The sequence below is a fragment of the Leptidea sinapis genome, chromosome Z (assembly GCF_905404315.1).
Source record: "Leptidea sinapis chromosome Z, ilLepSina1.1, whole genome shotgun sequence".
Lineage (NCBI taxonomy): Eukaryota > Metazoa > Arthropoda > Insecta > Lepidoptera > Pieridae > Leptidea > Leptidea sinapis.
Genome location: NC_066312.1, coordinates 8541680 through 8560283, shown reverse-complemented (window position 1 = coordinate 8560283; position 18604 = coordinate 8541680). Strand labels below are relative to the sequence as shown.

The following is an 18604-nucleotide window of genomic DNA, read 5'->3' as shown; positions in this document are numbered from 1 at the left end:
AATGGAAAACGATAATCAAATTATTCATAGTCATTACCATGAATGTTTTCCCGACAATTTGTCTGAGACAAATGAAAATATAAGGAAAATATGAGAGAATGAAGAGAATCTCATTATTTATTTGTATATTATCATCACAGGTATTACTTTTATTACAGATAATGCGATGCTCGAGACGGTTGTTTACCAGACATCATTAGCATTCCGAACTATTCACGAATAATTTATTTAATTTGTAAGCAATAACTACGATTGGTACATCTATCAAATTGCTTTCTATTTAACAACACAAATATAGCAATTGAGATAATGTTGAAATGTTTTATTCATTCTTTTGTACTCTTTTATTCTATGTATTAAATTTGTGGGTTTTGCCATGTGCGACACCACTAGCAGTTAGTTGGACGAGAGCAGTGCAGGACCGATCATCGTGGAAATCTTTAGGGGAGGCCTTTGTAAATTACTGGTTTCACTAGCATCTTCTGATTATATCATAATTCCAAGTAGCTTGTATATTCATAATACTTCAAATAAAAAAGCAAAAAGGATATTCTTTCAATTTCGTCATTACATTTCGATGGAATTAATAAAAGTCTAAACAACTAATTGCGTATCTGTTCATTTAATAAAAAAACAGGCTTAATACTCCAGTTTTTTTAAACTTAAGATAAAAAGTAAAAGTTCAATTATGAATGAGGATGCCTCGTGTAGAGGCGAAACACTTGTCGAATTGCTTAAAGACAAATATTGGAGGAATGAACACGAAAGAAAACTCAAAACATTTGGATAATTATGGATTTCCGCAATGTAACGCCTACTTCAATACATTTTCCGACTGTATCTTAAATTTAAATATAGTATAAACGTTTTTGTGCACCACTACACTTCATGTAATATTCACAAATGACTAAAATCTTTTGGTATTTTTCTAAAGGGACGGAAAGATTACAACCCCCTATTTTTTTCGCAAATGACTTTATATAGAGGATATCATCATACATATTATAATTTGATATGTTTACTGATGAATTAAAAAGTTTATTGTGTTACCGATGTTTAAAACTACAGCACCAATAAATGCGGATTTAATCTTATCTTTTTTTTTATGAAAATAAGGGACGAGACGAGCGGGACGTCCAGCTGCTGTTAATTGATACACCCTGCCCATTACAATGTAGTGCCGCCCAAGATTCTTGAAAAACACCAAAAAATCTGAGTGGCACTACAACTGCGTTCGTCACCTTGAGGCATAAGATGTTAAGTCACATTTGCCTAGTAATTTCACTAGGTACGGCGCCCTTCAGACCGAAACACAGTAATGCTTACACATTACTGCTTCACGGTAGAAATAGGCGCATCCTGTGCATAGGAGCCTCCCACTGGTTCTTATGAACTATTACTACTTTGTAGAAGTGTTTTACAAAATACGAACATACATAGTAAGTAACATTACCCCAATATTATCGATATACAATCCACCCGGAATGACCTTGGCGTCCTATCCTGACCTTAAAACAGGCCAACGCGTCTGAATTATCCCGAATTTCTTACGTGGATTAAAAGCTTTTGTAAGTTTAATGAAATTGTTAACAGAAAACAGTGATAAAGGTTGCTTGGAAAATTATAGGGTATTTCAATAAATTCATAATGGGAAATTTGATTAGGAAAGCTCAACAAAATTTCAAATATGTAGACTTTATGTTGTCCCGACCTTTGCTAATAAACTTTTTCTCCATGCACGGATTTTAATCAAAAGTTTCATGAAGCAAAAAATAGACAGACGCTCTATTTTTTTATTTATCACACAACCGGTTTTTGGAAAAAATATCCAATGTCCAGACACTACAGTTTTATTAAAGCATATATTATATAGATAAATAAATATTATTTGCTTGCCGCAACTGGCCTCGCGAAGAATTGCTATTACATTTTTGCTGTGTGAACGGGAGTTTCTTGCTACGCTGTAAATTATTAAATAAACATTCCTTCCAAGATATAAAATAATACTTACATGAATTTATTAATTAGACATTCATACCAATTTATTATTATATTATACTAGCTGACCCGACAGACGTTGGTCTGTAGATAATAAAAAAACATACTGTATTATAGGAATTTGCCAATAATATTTCAAAAGATCAAGAATTATTTCGTAAGACGTTACGACGTTAAGTCTCATTTGCCCAGTTATTTCACTAGCTTGCTACGGCGCCCTTTACACCGAATCACAATAATGCTTACACACTACTACTTCACGGCAGAAATGCCTATCGGAAGACCGATACGTGGTCGCCATTCGAGGACTTTATTGCCCCAACGGCCATCTGTCCGTCGAACTATGTGCCCTGCCCACTGCCACTTTAGTTTCGCAAACTATCTGTTATAACTATGGTTATCAAATATGTTCGCGATTGTCTTTACCGATTATGATTATATTTAATAATTACTAAAGTCAATCGCGATTGTGTCCCAGACTGCCTCATCGTTACGATAATCTACAGTTAAGTATTAATATTTACTACAGACCCTTGGCTTAATAGAACTTTTTGTAGAGTTAACGTCTTAACAGAGGCTCCGACTTTGTCATGAAAGTATTTCATTTGCCTTTAAGCTATATTTAAGAATGGGATTGTTCAAGTACTCAGACAAAGTAGAAATAATTTTGTTGCTAGAGGAGCGTATACGCGACCAAAAGGATGCTATCCGTTATGTAATAATTGCGACGAAATCATTGATACCGCCGTCTGCAAACATGCTGGACACACTACAGGAACTAGGCAATCTCACTAGGATGCGATATGCATTATTATACTGCACCCTAATAGTTCCATAGGCTTTTCGAGTGAAGTTTGATAATAATTGACATGTTAAACTATTTTGACAGTATGGAGCTTTCTTCCTCGTACTACAACGCTGTGGAATGAGCTTCCTTGTGCGGTGTTTCCGGGACGATACGACATGGGATTCCTTCAAAAAAAGCGCGTACACCTTCCTCAATGGCCGGCAACGCTCTTGTGATTGCTCTGGTGTTGCAAGAGAATGTGGGCGGCGGTGATCACTTAACACCAGGTGACCCGTACGCTGGTTTGTCCTCCTATTCCATAAAAAAAAATGTTTTGTTTAATATCTTTTTAACTACCGTTTTCAGTTCTTTTTTTCTTTATCTGGTCTATCGAACGAACAACACCTTAGACTTAAGCTCTTTCATTACGAAACACATAGAATACACATCGCATATTAGCTGAATACTTGTCAGCAACTCGACTCTTGCAACTTACCCTAGTGAAAAATAACAAAATGCATATATATCTGTCTTATTGGTTATGTTGAGCTAATCCGAAGAACGTGACATTACAATTTCACTAAAACCAGGCCATTAAATGAAATGAAGTCAATTAAAAATATTCAATTTTAATTATAATATTACTAGTGATAGCCTACCTACGATAGATACCTGCGAAAGCTATATCACAACCTTGAGAAGAACACGAGTAGAACTTTTGTTGCAGCATGAGAACTACATGGGTAACACGCCTATTTCTGCCGTGAAGCAGTAATGTGTAAGCATTACTGTGTTTCGGTCTGAAGGGCGCCGTAGCTAGTGAAATTACTGGGCAAATGAGATTCAAAATCTTATGTCTCAAGGTGACGAGGGCAATTGTAGTGCCGCTCAGAATTTAAGAGTTTTTCAAGAATCCTGAGCGGCACTGCATTATAATGGGCAGGGCGTATCAATTACCATTAGCTGAACTTCCTGCTCGTCTCGTCCCTTATTATCATAAAAAAATCAGTTCCTAGGTTTTATCGAATGACTAATGAAACCTAGGTATAGGTAATGATTAATTGTGCGTTGAAACGTTCCTCATAAATGGAGATTGGAGTACTTATTGGTCTTTCAGCTGTCTTTCTCCTGGTGATGACTTAGATAAAAGTTCTATGAGACTACTGGCCATTTCACTACTTTGGTCTACTAATTAAAGGACGTCTTTCATAAAAAACTTTCTTTGTAGAGTTGAGACGTACTAGGCAAAATGCAATACTAGGTATGACGGTGACTGTGACTCAAAAGTAACAGCGACAAATACCTGTTACAAAATACTAGCTGTTATTTTAATACTATCTGTGATAATATACTAGCTAGTGAGGGGTATATTTTTCGGTGTTACTTGTTAGCGCCATCTACACGTATTACATAGTACTTTCTCTTGTGGTAACTTCGAATTTCAAAAGTTCTGTTTAGGTAAAGCTGTACAGACCTATTAATTATTTTTATAGTTTTGATGTAATAAAAATAATCATTATACTTTCGTATCCAATACTACCTATTCTTAAACAGTGATCCTTACCTAGTACACAATAAAAATGTGCCCTTATCATACGAATAATTCAACAATAAAGTAGAAATAAACATCATAAAAATATATTATTCAGTAGGTACTATCAAATTACCAATATAGGTTTTTTTCTTTCGAAGAGGTGGGCCGTATTTTCCTGCTCGTAGACACAATATAACTGTGAATAAATACGATTACGAAAAATGATATCAGAGACAGGGTCTTCCATTTGAAATTTACTTCAATATTTTAATTAGGTACCTACCTATCTTATCTTAACAATAGTATGTTAAATAAATGTATGAAAGTGATGTATCTATTATTTGCAAATGTGTCTAAAAGAAAAATATTCAGTAAACAATAAAAGAAAACAGGGTTTTTCTTATCCCACATATTTTAAAAGAATAGTTGAACCATTACTAATTTATTACCTATCTAATTAAAAATAATATAACAGACCTACAAATCACACAATTATAGCTGTATCAAAATACTGTTAAAAAATACCTACTAAATACTCAAACATCAGTTGCTACTAAAATACTAGCTGTCATTAAATACTTGTTCAGTAACAGTTGTTACTAAAATACTAGTTGTTATCAAATACTTGTTCAGTAACAGGTGTTACTCAAATAACAGTCGTTACGAAAATACTAGGTGTTATAAAATACTAGTTGTTACAAAATACTAGTTGTTACAAAATACTCCTAATACTTGTCACTGTTATTTTTGATATCTTGTCACAGTGACAACCGGTGATATTTTAATACCAGTTACAAATACCTGTGACGATAAATACGTCTCACCCCTATTTCTTTGTTAATCATCATTTTGTTCATATAACTACACGAGCACGATACTAAACTAAGTATATATATATATTTTAATACACTTATATTATTATGATAAAAAATATTATAAAAGAATAAATAAAAAAAGCTCTGCTTAGAAAGCATAAGTCTCAGAATAACATGTAATATTACTTTGATATATTTTTGAATATAAAGATTAAATGTAGCCCTTTGATGGGATAAAGATCTGAATGAAAGAACGACAAATCTTTTACCTATCTTATTTTCAATGGCATTCAATATGATTATTTGCTTTAAACCAACAAACCTATTCAATTTTCAGACGAATCATGATCGTTCAAATGGAAATAGAAATACGTAGGTTTAAGTGTAAAAGGATAAAAGGTACACGTGTAGGCTACACGTGAATATACCTTTTGTAATATGAAAAATAAATTTGCTCGATTAAATTCTATAATAAATTTACAGAAGCGTTAAGATCCACGAAGGACGACTCTTGTGGGTAGTCACGTTTTTCAATGAATCATAATAAATCCACAGGTGAGATGTTGAAGGTCGGCACGTGTACCTATCACATCGTGTATTATCCTTACTCACTGACTTAGTCATCGATGCAAAGAAAATTTCAAACGACACACACACAGAGATGTCTAAGGGATGGACGGTGATATGCAAGACCGTGTCAACAAACAACAACGTCAACAACCACCTTTTAGGAAAATAATGCCTGTACCCAGTAGGCAGTTAAGCAGCAATTAGGCGTGCCTACTTCGTTATAAACTTAAATAAAAATAGGCCCAAAAGATTATTCTTTTCACTTGAAAATCCTAGTGAGTAATTAAGAGAATAATTTAAATTATATGTAGAAGGAGGAAGTTCTCAGTTCGATCGGTATTCTTTTTATGTATGTACACCGATTACTCTGAGATTTATGATCCGATTAACGTAGTTCTTATTTAGTTCGATGCGGAATAGAATTGGTCCCATAAAAATTTTACATAGTTTGGCCCAGTAGTTTTCGTTTTATGAACATTTTTGTCTTTTTGGATGATATAATTGTTTTTTGTGTACGGTTTTTTTAGGAGTTTTCATTCAGGTTGATTATATATTATTATAATTAACTGACACTAAAAAGTATAAATAAAAAAAACTACCATTAAAAGTACCGACTTCAAAAACTGAAACGTATCAATTAACTAAAAATTTAATTTAATACACCTCTTATGGAAACCTTTACTTTTAATATTAATCAAATACTATTATTTATATGTGGTACATATTGATAGCTTTGAAGTCGGTTCAAGTTCAACAAATTCGGACAAGTCTCATTTTCCCAGTAATTTCTCTAGCTACGGCGCCCTTCAGACCGAAGCACAGTAATGTTTACAAATTACTGCTTCACGGCAGAAATAGGCGCCCGTGTGGTTCCCAAAATATAGCCGGCTTCCTGTGCAAAGGAGCCTCCCACTGGTGATTATATTTATTATTATAATATATAGCTACAATACCAAACTGCAAAGCCATTTTCTGTTTTCATCACTTTTCTGAATAACCTTACACTACAGAAACAAATTGAAAGCCAATTCACATCAAAACCACAAGAACACTATGTGGTTTTCAAAGAACTTTCATCCACGTACAACCAATCTGTGGAACGAGCTTCCTTGTGCGGTGTTTCCGGGACAATACGACATAGGTAATAAAAAAAACGTATACCTTTCTTGAAAGGCTGGCAACACTCTTGTGATTCCTCTGGTGTTAGAACACAGTATGGGTATCAATTAAAAGCAGATGACCTCCTTTTCCATAAAAAACGCTTTTGATCTCAAACTCTTATACATTCTCTTCTACGCATTAATATATGAAATCATTTGTATGTGTTCGTTTGTAGAAATGTCTATTTCGATATACAGATATCTTTGATTAAAGATAATAGTCATTATCGAACCTAGACTGCAACGTTCCCAATTAACAAACACCAATACAGTGGTATACATTTCTTACTAATGAACAGAAGCATCCTATAAGTTATAACTGTAGGTACGGGATATATCTAAGACCACGAAGTATCTTCTTATATATTAATACATTTCTGAATAATTATATTAATAATTCAATTACTTAATTTGAAAATTCTGCCGACCGTCGCCTTGAAATCAGTCCACATTATGCACTTTGCATCTTAAAATTCTGTCTTTTCGTCCCAATAATTACGTATATGCTCCGTTGCTGCTCCTTTTGGAATTACCTAGATATTTTGACACAAGTAGACGACTTACGGCCGTTCCCAATATACTATCTACAAATAGAGATAAATTACAACCTTCTACTGTCAGTAATCAAACTAATTAGCTGTCAATAATCTGAAGCTGCCTCAATATAATAATAATAATATTGTAATAATATTGACACACTTTTTTCACAAATTATCTTGCCCCAAGTTAAGCATATATAGGCTGTGTTATGGGATACAAGACAATGATATATATTCTATTAAATAATAGAATATACTTACTTAAACATACATAAATTCATATAAACATACATAAATACATTTAAACATCCATGACTTGGAAACAAACATCTATATTCATCATATAAATGCTTGCACCTACCGGGATTCGAACCCGGGACCTCTAGCTTAGTAGGTAGGATCGCTAACCACTCGGCTATACAGGCTATACTATAATATACCCGATAAGTCATTCTTATGACCTTATATTGGGACGCGTGTAATGCAATTTCCATACAAACTTCCATTGCTTGTAAGCCATACGTCGTCCTATTGACAGACAGCGTGTACGGATAAGGTGAGTTACCGTCGATTCTTAATATGCAGCTGATCGAACAATGTTGGATCCAAGCATCCCAACCCATCCGTAATAGTGGTTTAGGGATTCGCAAAATTACCAGTATCGCTTTACCAGCCTTCCTATCTTCTGTCCATAGTTTAGTAAATCTCATAAGTAAAATTTTGAGGGCATCCACTTCAAAGTTTGAGATTCCTGGCTTGGAAGAAGATACAGGGTGGACCAAAAGTCCGTTTATAATTGGAATGATAATTAAAAAAAAACTAATTACAGTAGATCAAAATTGTTTATTGTTTTGGATAGTAAACAAAAGGGGAATTTATTTCTTAAAAATCACATCATCCATATGCAATTCTTCATTATTCTGGCATTGCTGCAATCTAGAGCGGAAATTTTCGATGACAGCTTTACATGTTTCTGTTGAGATGTTTTGGATTTCTGTGCGAATACGATCCTTTAATTCGTCAAGAGTTACTGGGTTGGTTGGCTGGAATGCAGGGGTTTTTGATCACCATGACATAGTGTCACTCCAATATCAACAATTTTGTCTATTAACATGCCCATTTAGGTGGAAGTGTGCCTCGTTGACAAAAAAATGTTTGTAAAACTGGTGAATCGCTCTACCCTTTCGTTCGCAAACTGCAACCTAGTGGCATGGTCCTGAGGCCTTAATTCCTGCACCATTTGGATTTTATAGGGATGTAGAATTAAATCTTTCTTGATAATGCGGTTTAATACATCATTATCTAGGCATGTTAAGGACAGCAGACCGCTTTCGAGTTGAAAGTCCAGGTTGGTCACGAACAGACGATTTTACTCGCTCCACGTTTTCGGGGTCCCTCGACGTTCTAGGCCGGCCAGATCGAGGTAAATCCATTGTTGAACCCGTCTTCTTAAACTTGAGCACCCATTTTTTAATTAACACACCTGATGGAGCTTGATTTTTGTGTCGTATCTTGTAATGATTGCAAAACTTTCGTTGAGCTAAGGTTGCAGAATCGTTGTTTCGATAGTACTCGCGTACACAAAACACACGTTGACTACCGCTGAACGACGTCATGGTACTAAATTCCCATTGGCCGTTCTTTCAATGTGTAACCCCTCCACCGCCGCTGCTAGACGCGGCAACCGATTCAAATGTTAACAGACTTTTGGACCATCCTGTAGAAACACTTTCTTAATTTAGAATTAGTCTAGCTTTTCAAAGGGGAAATACTACCAGTACCTTCGGAACCTTGCCTAAAAGGACTCCTTTTAATAATATATTTTAGTAATTATATTATATTTTTTAAGGTTTTTAGTATGTTCATTGTTCAAGTATATATATTTTTTTATTTCTGTATAAATAAATGCATTTTTATATATTATTGAAAAGTTTCATTACAATCCATTCAGTAGTTTTTGCGTGAAGACGTAACAAATCTACTAATATTGAAAATAAGTTATGAGATTGTTTCGTTGTAACGCTTTCACTTTTCTAAGCAACCTATTAGTAGTTAGTTATTCTTTAAATTTTATGATGATATAAAGTCAAAGTCAGTCGTTATATAGCTTAATAATTTGCACAATAATATTGTTATAAATATTCTTTGATTTTACTGAGCCAACCGTCCGAGCTTAGTTGGTAAGAGCGCTCGGACGGAACCCGAGGGGCGCCGGAGTCCCGCATCGTTCATAGATTTTGGGACAAATTAAAGTCGTATATTTAGGGAACACATCCTTGTGTGGTGTTTCTGGGACGATACGACATGGGTACCTTCAAAAAAAGCGCGTACACCTTCCTTAAAGGCCGGCAACGCTCCTGTGATTCCTCTGGTGTTGCAAGAGATTGTGGGCGGCGGTGATCACTTAACAACAGGTGACCCGTACGCTCGTTTGTCCTCCTATTCCATAAAAAAAAAATGTTAAAAAGTGAAAAAAATATTCAACTATAATAATAAACAATCGAATACAGTAAATTTAAGTTAATATTAAAATTCTCAAGTCGGGGAACATATCACCAATACAACTTTTTGGATACCTGGTATGTTAGGGATGTAAATTCAACAGTTTAGGCGGCATTATTTGTACTAAGCGACATCGACAACTATTCTTCCCATTCGTTAGTAATAAGTTAGAATAAAATGTATTCAATGATACCAAAACATCTAAGATATAAAATTCCTGTGTCCCAGTGTTTGTTACCAAACTCCTCCGAAACGGCTTGATCGATTTGTATCAAATTTTGTATGCATATCGGATAGGTCTGAGAATCGTCTATTTTTTCTACCCCAAACTTATTTTTGCATTTATTTCTTTATTTCATATGACAATACAAAATTAATTGTCGGGTCAGCTAGTTATCTATATATATATAAAAATTAATTGCTGTTCGTTAGTCTCGCTAAAACTCGAGAACGGCTGGACTGATTTGGCTAATTTTGGTCTTGAATTATTTATGGAAATCCAGAGAAGGTTTAAAAGGTGAATAAATATGAAAATTCTCGGAAAATAATATATATATACAAAAATTTGGTTATTTCTTTGATGTGTCCCCCGTCGTTCAGAAATCAAATTGAAATAATAGTTTAAAATGAATAAGTAATTGGAATCTATATATCTTTCTAACTATCAGGAAGTAAAACATTAACTTAATTTTAGCTATCTATAGTTGGTAGATTAACTACAGTTGTTAACGCTCTATCAGATAACAGGTTCGTGATTTTTGTTCTGTTAATTACATTATGTTATTTAGTATATTTTGTTATTTTCTATTGTTTTCTCTATTGTTCTTAATTAATTATTTTTGTTGTAATGTTGCAATGTATAACGTACGGCACTCCACACAAACCCAAGTGGCTTATGGGTGCTTTTGTATTGTATTATCCTTTGCGTTTCCTAAAATAAAAAATAAATAAAAAAAAAAAAAAAATTATGTAGATTGATAAATCACAGTTTTCATTTCCGAACCTAACCATAGTATTTGGACATTTGACAACCAATATGTCGATCGGTACCTTAGACAAAGTGTGCATCCTTCTATCTTTGTGAGTGACGATTACCGCTACGGGCGCGAGAACTTTCTTTACTTCGGTTATCCTTTGTGATAGAGACACTTTACTGCTAAGTGCTAATTAACGATGTCAAGGAGAAGACGACCTCACTTAGGTCGTCGCAGTCAATCAAATGTGCGATTAATTATAGGTGATAGGCATAGAATAGAATAAAACACAACAACAGCGAGCACGACATAATGAAATTGAGCGATTCCGGCAATCGATTATCGTGCCGACAAATCGGTAACAATTGGGGAATTGACAATAATATGCAAATATTGTAAGGCGTTAGAATACTGTGATGAATGTACTAGATTATGTTGTGCTGGAGGCAAAGTAAAATTGACACAATTGGTCCCACCACCAGATATTTTACGCTCGTTACGTTTCTCGGATTGGGAATGGTATGGTATGGTATAGGGGCTCCTGTTTCCGCAATTAAACCACTAGCATGGGTCCATTTTGCGTGCAGTAATGGCCGGTCACTCCAACCAGCCCAGCTCCTTCCAGAAGTTCAGAACATTCCTGGGGTGTTCACAGACTTCTTGGAGCGACCTCGTATTGGTTAAGGTTTTTGCCCGTTGGTTGGCCACCCCCGCACACTCCAGGATTACGTGAGCGACCGTTTCGTCTTCGGTCAGACAACCTCTGCACTTAGGGCTGTCCGTTACGCCGATTGTGAAAAGATGTTTGTTTAGTGATGTGTGACCCGTTAGAGTGCCCACCATTATACGGATGTCATGTCTACGGATTGGGAATGATTCTAAGCACTTCTTGGCCAACATTGAAAAATATAACAGCTGTTTCAAGATGACATCTATTTTTCATACCCGTAAATGATTAGAGTGTAATATAACCTAAATATTTTTTTTACATTTTATTATGATTCAGCTTTAAAAATACCATACCACTACAAATTTTCACCCATCTACGATCAACACCTATGTTTGTATCGATTTTATATGATTCTCTGTTCCATCCACAGAAATAAGGTTGCAAGATTCCAAACGAATATAATAATTATTGTAGTATGATACATTTTATGTACGATTTATTTGGTAGAGAATCGGTCGACATCTATTTTTTGTACCCCAAAAGATTTACCCCTTTTATTCATAATGGTTCGCTAACTTAAAACAGCCGCTAAGGAGTGTTTTTTCTCATTCTGACTTAGGTCAATAGAAGAAGACAGAGTGAGAATTAGCAATGCTTTAAGTAAGCAGACTATTATGAATAAGGGGGATAATTATTAATTTTGTTTCTTATTACTTTATATAGCAATACAACGTTTGCTGGGTCAGCTAGTAGTATATATTTATAAAAAATAGCTCTATGTTTGTAGGTAAAAATACAATACCTCCGGTCATTTCAATAAAAAAAATATTGTTAATTGCAAATTACACTACGAAAGTTAAGAAGAAAAGGAATAAAAGGAAGAGAAAATATCTTGCTGTGATTAATCTGATCTAATTCAATCCATAATCCACAGAATCAGGACTCTTTTACCAGTGGGAGGCTCCTTTGCACAGGAAGGACTTCTGCCGTGAAGCAGTAATGTGTAAGCATTACTGCGTTTCGGTTTGAAGGGCGCCGTAGCTAGTGAAATTACTGGGCAAATGAGACTTAACATCTTATGTCTCAAGGTGACGAGCGCAGTTGTAGTGCCACTCAGAATTTTTGGGGTTTTCAAGAATCATGAGCGACACTGCATTGTAATGGGCAGGGCGTCTCAATTACCATCAGCTGAACGTCCTGCTCTTCTCGTCGCTCATTTTCATAAAAAAAAACTCAAGCGAAGCTGGATACTATTAAAAATATAATTACCATATCAAAGAACAACTTTTGTTTCATGTTAATGACTTCGCTTTATAAAAGCCGTTCAATCAAAATTAAAGGGAATCTCACTTTGTTGGTATCGAAATGGCATTAATATAACTTATTTATTCATTAGCATTGCCAACACAATAATCAGTAACTAATTACTTTTAATATTATTGAAGTTAAAACGTGTTTAGCCGCGTACGGTACTTTATGTAGGGAAAAATCGTGTGGGTTCGCGTCACTGACATGCTCATGACTGGCGCACGCGTTAAATAAATAATTAAAAAAATAAATATAAATATAGATACTTAGACACATTTGGATGGTTCACGTCACCGAAATTCTTACAGCTGACGTATTGTGCTGTGTATATCTTATAAGTGAAATTGGATTTAGTGAAAAGTTCACTGTGATGCGGACATATGAGCTGGTTCTTTGATTGCCGATTTGAAGTGAACTGATCCAAATCCCAAACATGTCTGGGATCTTTTGAAACGATAAGTGAGATCAGTACAGACCATCACAGAGCTAAAGAATGTTATTACCGCAGCGTAGGAACGAATTCTGCAAGAAACCATTAGAAATATTCCTGCTAGCGTGCAAAATGAATGCATTCTAGGAGGCTTGGAACTTTGACGTTATTTCTCATTAAATTACGTTATAATGGAACTGAAGAAAACTATTTATTGAGTTTCTGCTACCACTACTAGTTGCCATTACTGAGCGCAACAAACGTTTCGTGCGCAGTAGTTTTGCGTAAAGTAAACAGTTACGAATATATCTTTTTTTCTACTATAAATGTTATTACCAATAGTGAAGTGAATAAGGTAAAAGTAATGAAATAGGATTAAATATCACATAAGGAATCTCAAAAACTATCACCCATTCGAAAATTTATATCGCGGACCTGAAAAGAACGGGCAAAAGAAACTCAGCAAGCTTCTTCTCCTGAGGGCAGTCGCTCCATCCTCAATCTATGGTATCATTATGAAGGTTATATACATTTTAAACCTTTACCACATTAACGTTTTTTTTAAACAATTCTTTTGAATTTCGTAACACATTTTTCTTGTACATGTACTGGGATCATGTTATGAAAGCGTATTTATTATAACAATCTTTATAAGTATCTTTATAAGTATCAGTATGGCATATAATTAGTATTATTTTTAACTAGTACGTGACTCAACGATCAACTGCATGTGAGAGCGAAAACGTTCTCTTAAACATTATTTGCGTATTTCGTAACAGTTACCGTCAGTCTCGTATTCGGTGTGCAGCATGTTATACTTGACAACCAAGTAACAAATACTTTTTTCAACACAAATTATTATATTTTTCTATCTACATCCTAATATTATTTTGTTCGGCAACTGGCTACAATGTTACGATGCCTTTTTTTATGAAAATAAGGGACGAGACGAGTAGGACTTTCAGCTGATGGTAATAGATACGCCTTGCCCATTATAATGCAGTGCCTCTCAGGATTTTGAAAAATCCTAAAAATTCTGAGCGGCACTACAATTGCAATCGTCACCTTGAGACATAAGATGTTAGGTCTTATTTGCCCAGTGTTTTCACTAGCTACGCTTACGCTTACACATTACTGCTTCACGGTAGAAATAGGCGCCAAAAAATGTGGTACCCATAATCTAGCGGGCATCCTGGGCACTGGAGCCTCCCACTGGTGAAAGCCTTTACAGGGCTTCACTTATTGTCTGCCCTGATTCAGAGTGTCGTGTAAGAAATGTATCGAAAGTATGTATTAGCACATAAAATTGCAATTGTTATTAACAAATGAAGATTTAAAAATATATAATATTACAAACGCTGACGATATAACCTCATTTTTTTGCGCAGCGTTGGCATTTTCTCTACCTAGAATAAAAGAAAAACCTTTATTATTCTATTATTTTAACAGGGTCTTGAATTTCTCTTTTATTCTTATTTATTGATGAAAGTGTTAATAGTTCCTGGGACTCCGCCATTTCATTTCACCGATTATTATTTCATTTTATATTCTATATCAAATTCATTAATACCATTTTCACAATTTAAGTTTTAGTTTACAGTTCATGTCACTTCATTGTTGTTAATTAATATCAAAAAAATCGCAAAATATTTTGATTTTTAATGGAAGTTTGCGTTTCTTCCGGTAGAAATTAAGTCTGAGTGTCCCGCAAATCGCGCCTAAAAAGTTTTATTTCAATTAAGGAATTTTGAAAAAAGATCCATAAATAAATGATTCTGATTCCCTAATCTCTATCTTAATTTATTACTATCAGGGTTCAGTACAAAACTGAAAAAAAAATCGGAACCCTTATACGATCACTCCTGCGTCCGTCTGTCTGTCCTTCCGCCTGTCACAGCCAATTTGCTCCGAATCTAGTTAAATTAATTAATAAATTAGGAAATTAAAACAAGTTAAATTTTAAATACATTAAAATAATTGAACATAACTACATAATCAACGGTATTGCTGAGTGTTATGTAAGCTGTGCTAACCAACAGTTAACATATAGGTAATAAAAAATATTATTCTCATCAAATTATTATTATAACTTTATTACAAAATTTAAAAAAATACTTTGATTATATCGTAATCATTGGCAGCACAGAGTTTTAATGTATTTTTGAAGAATTTCCATTTTTTTTTTACTAAATTAATAATGTTATATTAAGAACTCAATAATGCAACAAATTTGGCTTAGATATTTAGAACAGACGTATGAAGACATTTTCCCTTTCATTTAGATTGAGTCAACTTGGTACAAAGCCAACTCATATGAAAATAATAGACATCTGCCACTATAAACTAATTATAACAAAATCACATTTTTTTTGTATTGAAAAAAAAAAACAAGTAACGTTGACATATTCAAGCAATTGTATTTAACAATTAATACAATTATAAGCGTTATAGTAGTCATTGAGTTGTAAGACGGTACATACCAACTGTTAGTAGCTTCAATCGCATTCTCCCATGGAGGTTTCGACTGTTTCTGAAAGCCAGCACCCCCTCCCGCGAACATGTAGCAAGCGGTAATACACTCAGTTACTCACACACAGCAACGTTACCACCTTACACGTGACCACGAAATGTTTACGTTGCTATCACACTTTTGCTGGAAAGCGCTCACTCAGAACTGTACTCTATGATTATTTAGAGAGTTTGGGTGTATTCCTGGATTCGTATTAAGCGTATCTACTTGCCGCCAGCGCGTTTTATTTTTGGTTGCGGACAGCTTCTTTGCGTATTCGTGTTATGTTGCTACTTCAACTAATTAGTGATTGGCCCGTGTCTATAGCCTTATGGGTTACCTGACTATAATTATAATATTATACTTCACAAAACAGAATCCTTAATTGCTTTTGTGAAGCTTTTTAATTGCAAAAAGTCTCCCGTCTCAATTCTACTGTATTTTTTGTATGTTTATTACTACCACGTATTTACCGTTTATGGATACGATTTAAAATTTTCTCTTCAGAAACGGTATGCTTCCAGAGCGAGAGATAGTGATGTGAATGGAAGAAATCACTTATAAGCGTTAAGGACGCCTTTTGCTAAATATATTCTTATATATAGTCTTTTTTAATGTTACATTTAATTTTTTGTAGTGTGTAGTTAAGATATATTTCATTTCATTTCATTAAAACAAATAATATAACTTATGTAATGTTAATCATTAGGTAGGTAGCATTGGTAGGTTGTACATAAGTTATATAACATAAGTATTGAATGTTGGAATTTTTATGTTAACTTTGCAAAAACAATTTATTTTTCAAATTTGGCAGGCACGTTTGGCAGTAGGGTTTTAAATTGATTGTTATTCTAAATCATAACACCATTCTGCGGTTATTGAAAATCCATCCTGGTACACATTCAAGATTACAAGCTCCCAGCACAGAATACTCTGGGCTGGTAACTGTTGACTGTTGCCATGGTAACACATGCAGCATATAGGTATATGATTGCCTATATGTACTGTATATATCGCCTATACACAGCGCCTTCATAAAGATATCAGTAGATATTTTTTTTTTTATGGAATAGGAGGACAAACGAGCGTACGGGTCACCTGGTGTTAAGTGATCACCGCCGCCCACACTCTCCTGCAACACCAGAGGAATCACAAGAGCGTTGCCGGCCTTATTATTACATAATATATCCAACGAAATAGCATCTGTCAACTTGTGGAGTTTTATTACATATAAAATATTTTAAAAAACCAATTATTAAAATTTTGATGCAACCGATTCTCAGACCTACCAAATATATCGTAGTACAATTATTATTGTATTCGATTGCCATCTTGCAACCTTATATCGGTTTGGTGGATGGAACAGAATAATATAAAAATCGTGATACAAAAATAGTTGTAGATCGTAGAAGGGCGAAAAATTAAATTTGTATGTATTTTTCAATGCCGAATCTTAATAAAATAAAAATTAAAAAAAAAATGTTTGGAGTGGACTATCCTTAACATTTAGGGGGATGAAAAATAAACAGTAGCCGATTCTCAGACCTACTGAATATGCATATAAAATTTGGTAAAAATCAGTTAAGCCGTTTTGGAGGAGAAAAGTAACTAACATTGTGACACGAGAATCTTATATATATAAGATACAAAATTTCATATTTTATTAATATTTATAACAATTAAATGCCCAAAATAATGATCATAGATTTAAAGGCAGCTTATAATATTTGTAGAAATGGATTATATACTTAAAAAATTACCGAAAGTTTAACCACATCCATGTATTTTTCAAATAATTCTCGTTCACTATTGTAAGTATCAAAACGAGCCCAACAATTGACTAATATTTTATATAGCGTTTAGTCACTCAAACATAACTAGTATATTATCTGGATATAGCAATGAACTAGGCGGTAATTTAATACAGTATAAATTCTTTTTTTTTTAATGTCCAAACATGAAAGTTGCAACCGCTTGTAGCTAATGTTATACAGTTATTCTATCAAAAATGAAGGATATAGGAGATTGGAGTAGACCCCTGCATGAATTTTGAAACAAAAAATGATGGTGAAGTATCTCAAAGGGGTTACTCGAATTAAGCAAGTACAGTGAAACCTGGTTAAGTGAGACATCAAGGGACCTGCAATGTCGTTTCACTTATAGAGGTATTCCACTTACCCAGTGTCTCAGATATACAGGTATAAATAAATATCTGTCTCATTTACAGAGGGTTCCATTAATAGAGGTGAGAATACAGGTTATTTCAGTTATACAGGTGCGATCATTAAATAAAATAACGTGCTATGTATGTAAATGAGTTTTAATAAAAAAAGTTGAAGCTCAAAATTTGTACTTACGTACTTGGAATTACGTGTGGAATTTGTGGGTAGAATAAGAATGAGTAAACAAACAATGTTATCTATGATGATAAATCGAAAGAACAAATCCTAGAGGTTTACCTCGTCCCACTAACAGAGGTAATTCAGTGCCAAAGTGTTGGGACCTCAGCATGAGTTCCAGTTATGGAGGTTTCTCACTTATCCAGGTCCCACTTAACCAAGTTTCACTGTACCATATTTTATACATTGTTCATTATCTATATATATATACGTATATAGGAGATTTCCACGTATATAGACACTCATCACGATATCTCTGGAACCATTAGCCGTAGAGTCTTGAAATTTGGTAGGAATATTCCTTTCGCCGAGTAGAGATTAGCTAAGATTTTACGAAATTCCACTCGCAGGAGTTTTTTTTTATTATTAACAGAACAACGTCTGTCGGATCAGCTAGTGGTATATAACT

At 34.2% G+C, this 18604-nt stretch overlaps 1 protein-coding gene across 1 annotated transcript in view; it reads right to left on the bottom strand.

Annotated features, from left to right (window-relative positions):
- Positions 1-15964, bottom strand: part of LOC126978340 (potassium voltage-gated channel protein Shaker) — a 383795-nt gene extending 367831 nt beyond the window's left edge. Inside the window, exon 1 of the mRNA XM_050827086.1 lies at positions 15768-15964. Coding sequence (XP_050683043.1) covers positions 15768-15847 — 80 coding nt within the window. The 5' untranslated portion in view covers positions 15848-15964. The remainder of the gene's footprint in view (positions 1-15767) is intronic.
- Positions 15965-18604: the final 2640 nt, after the last annotated feature.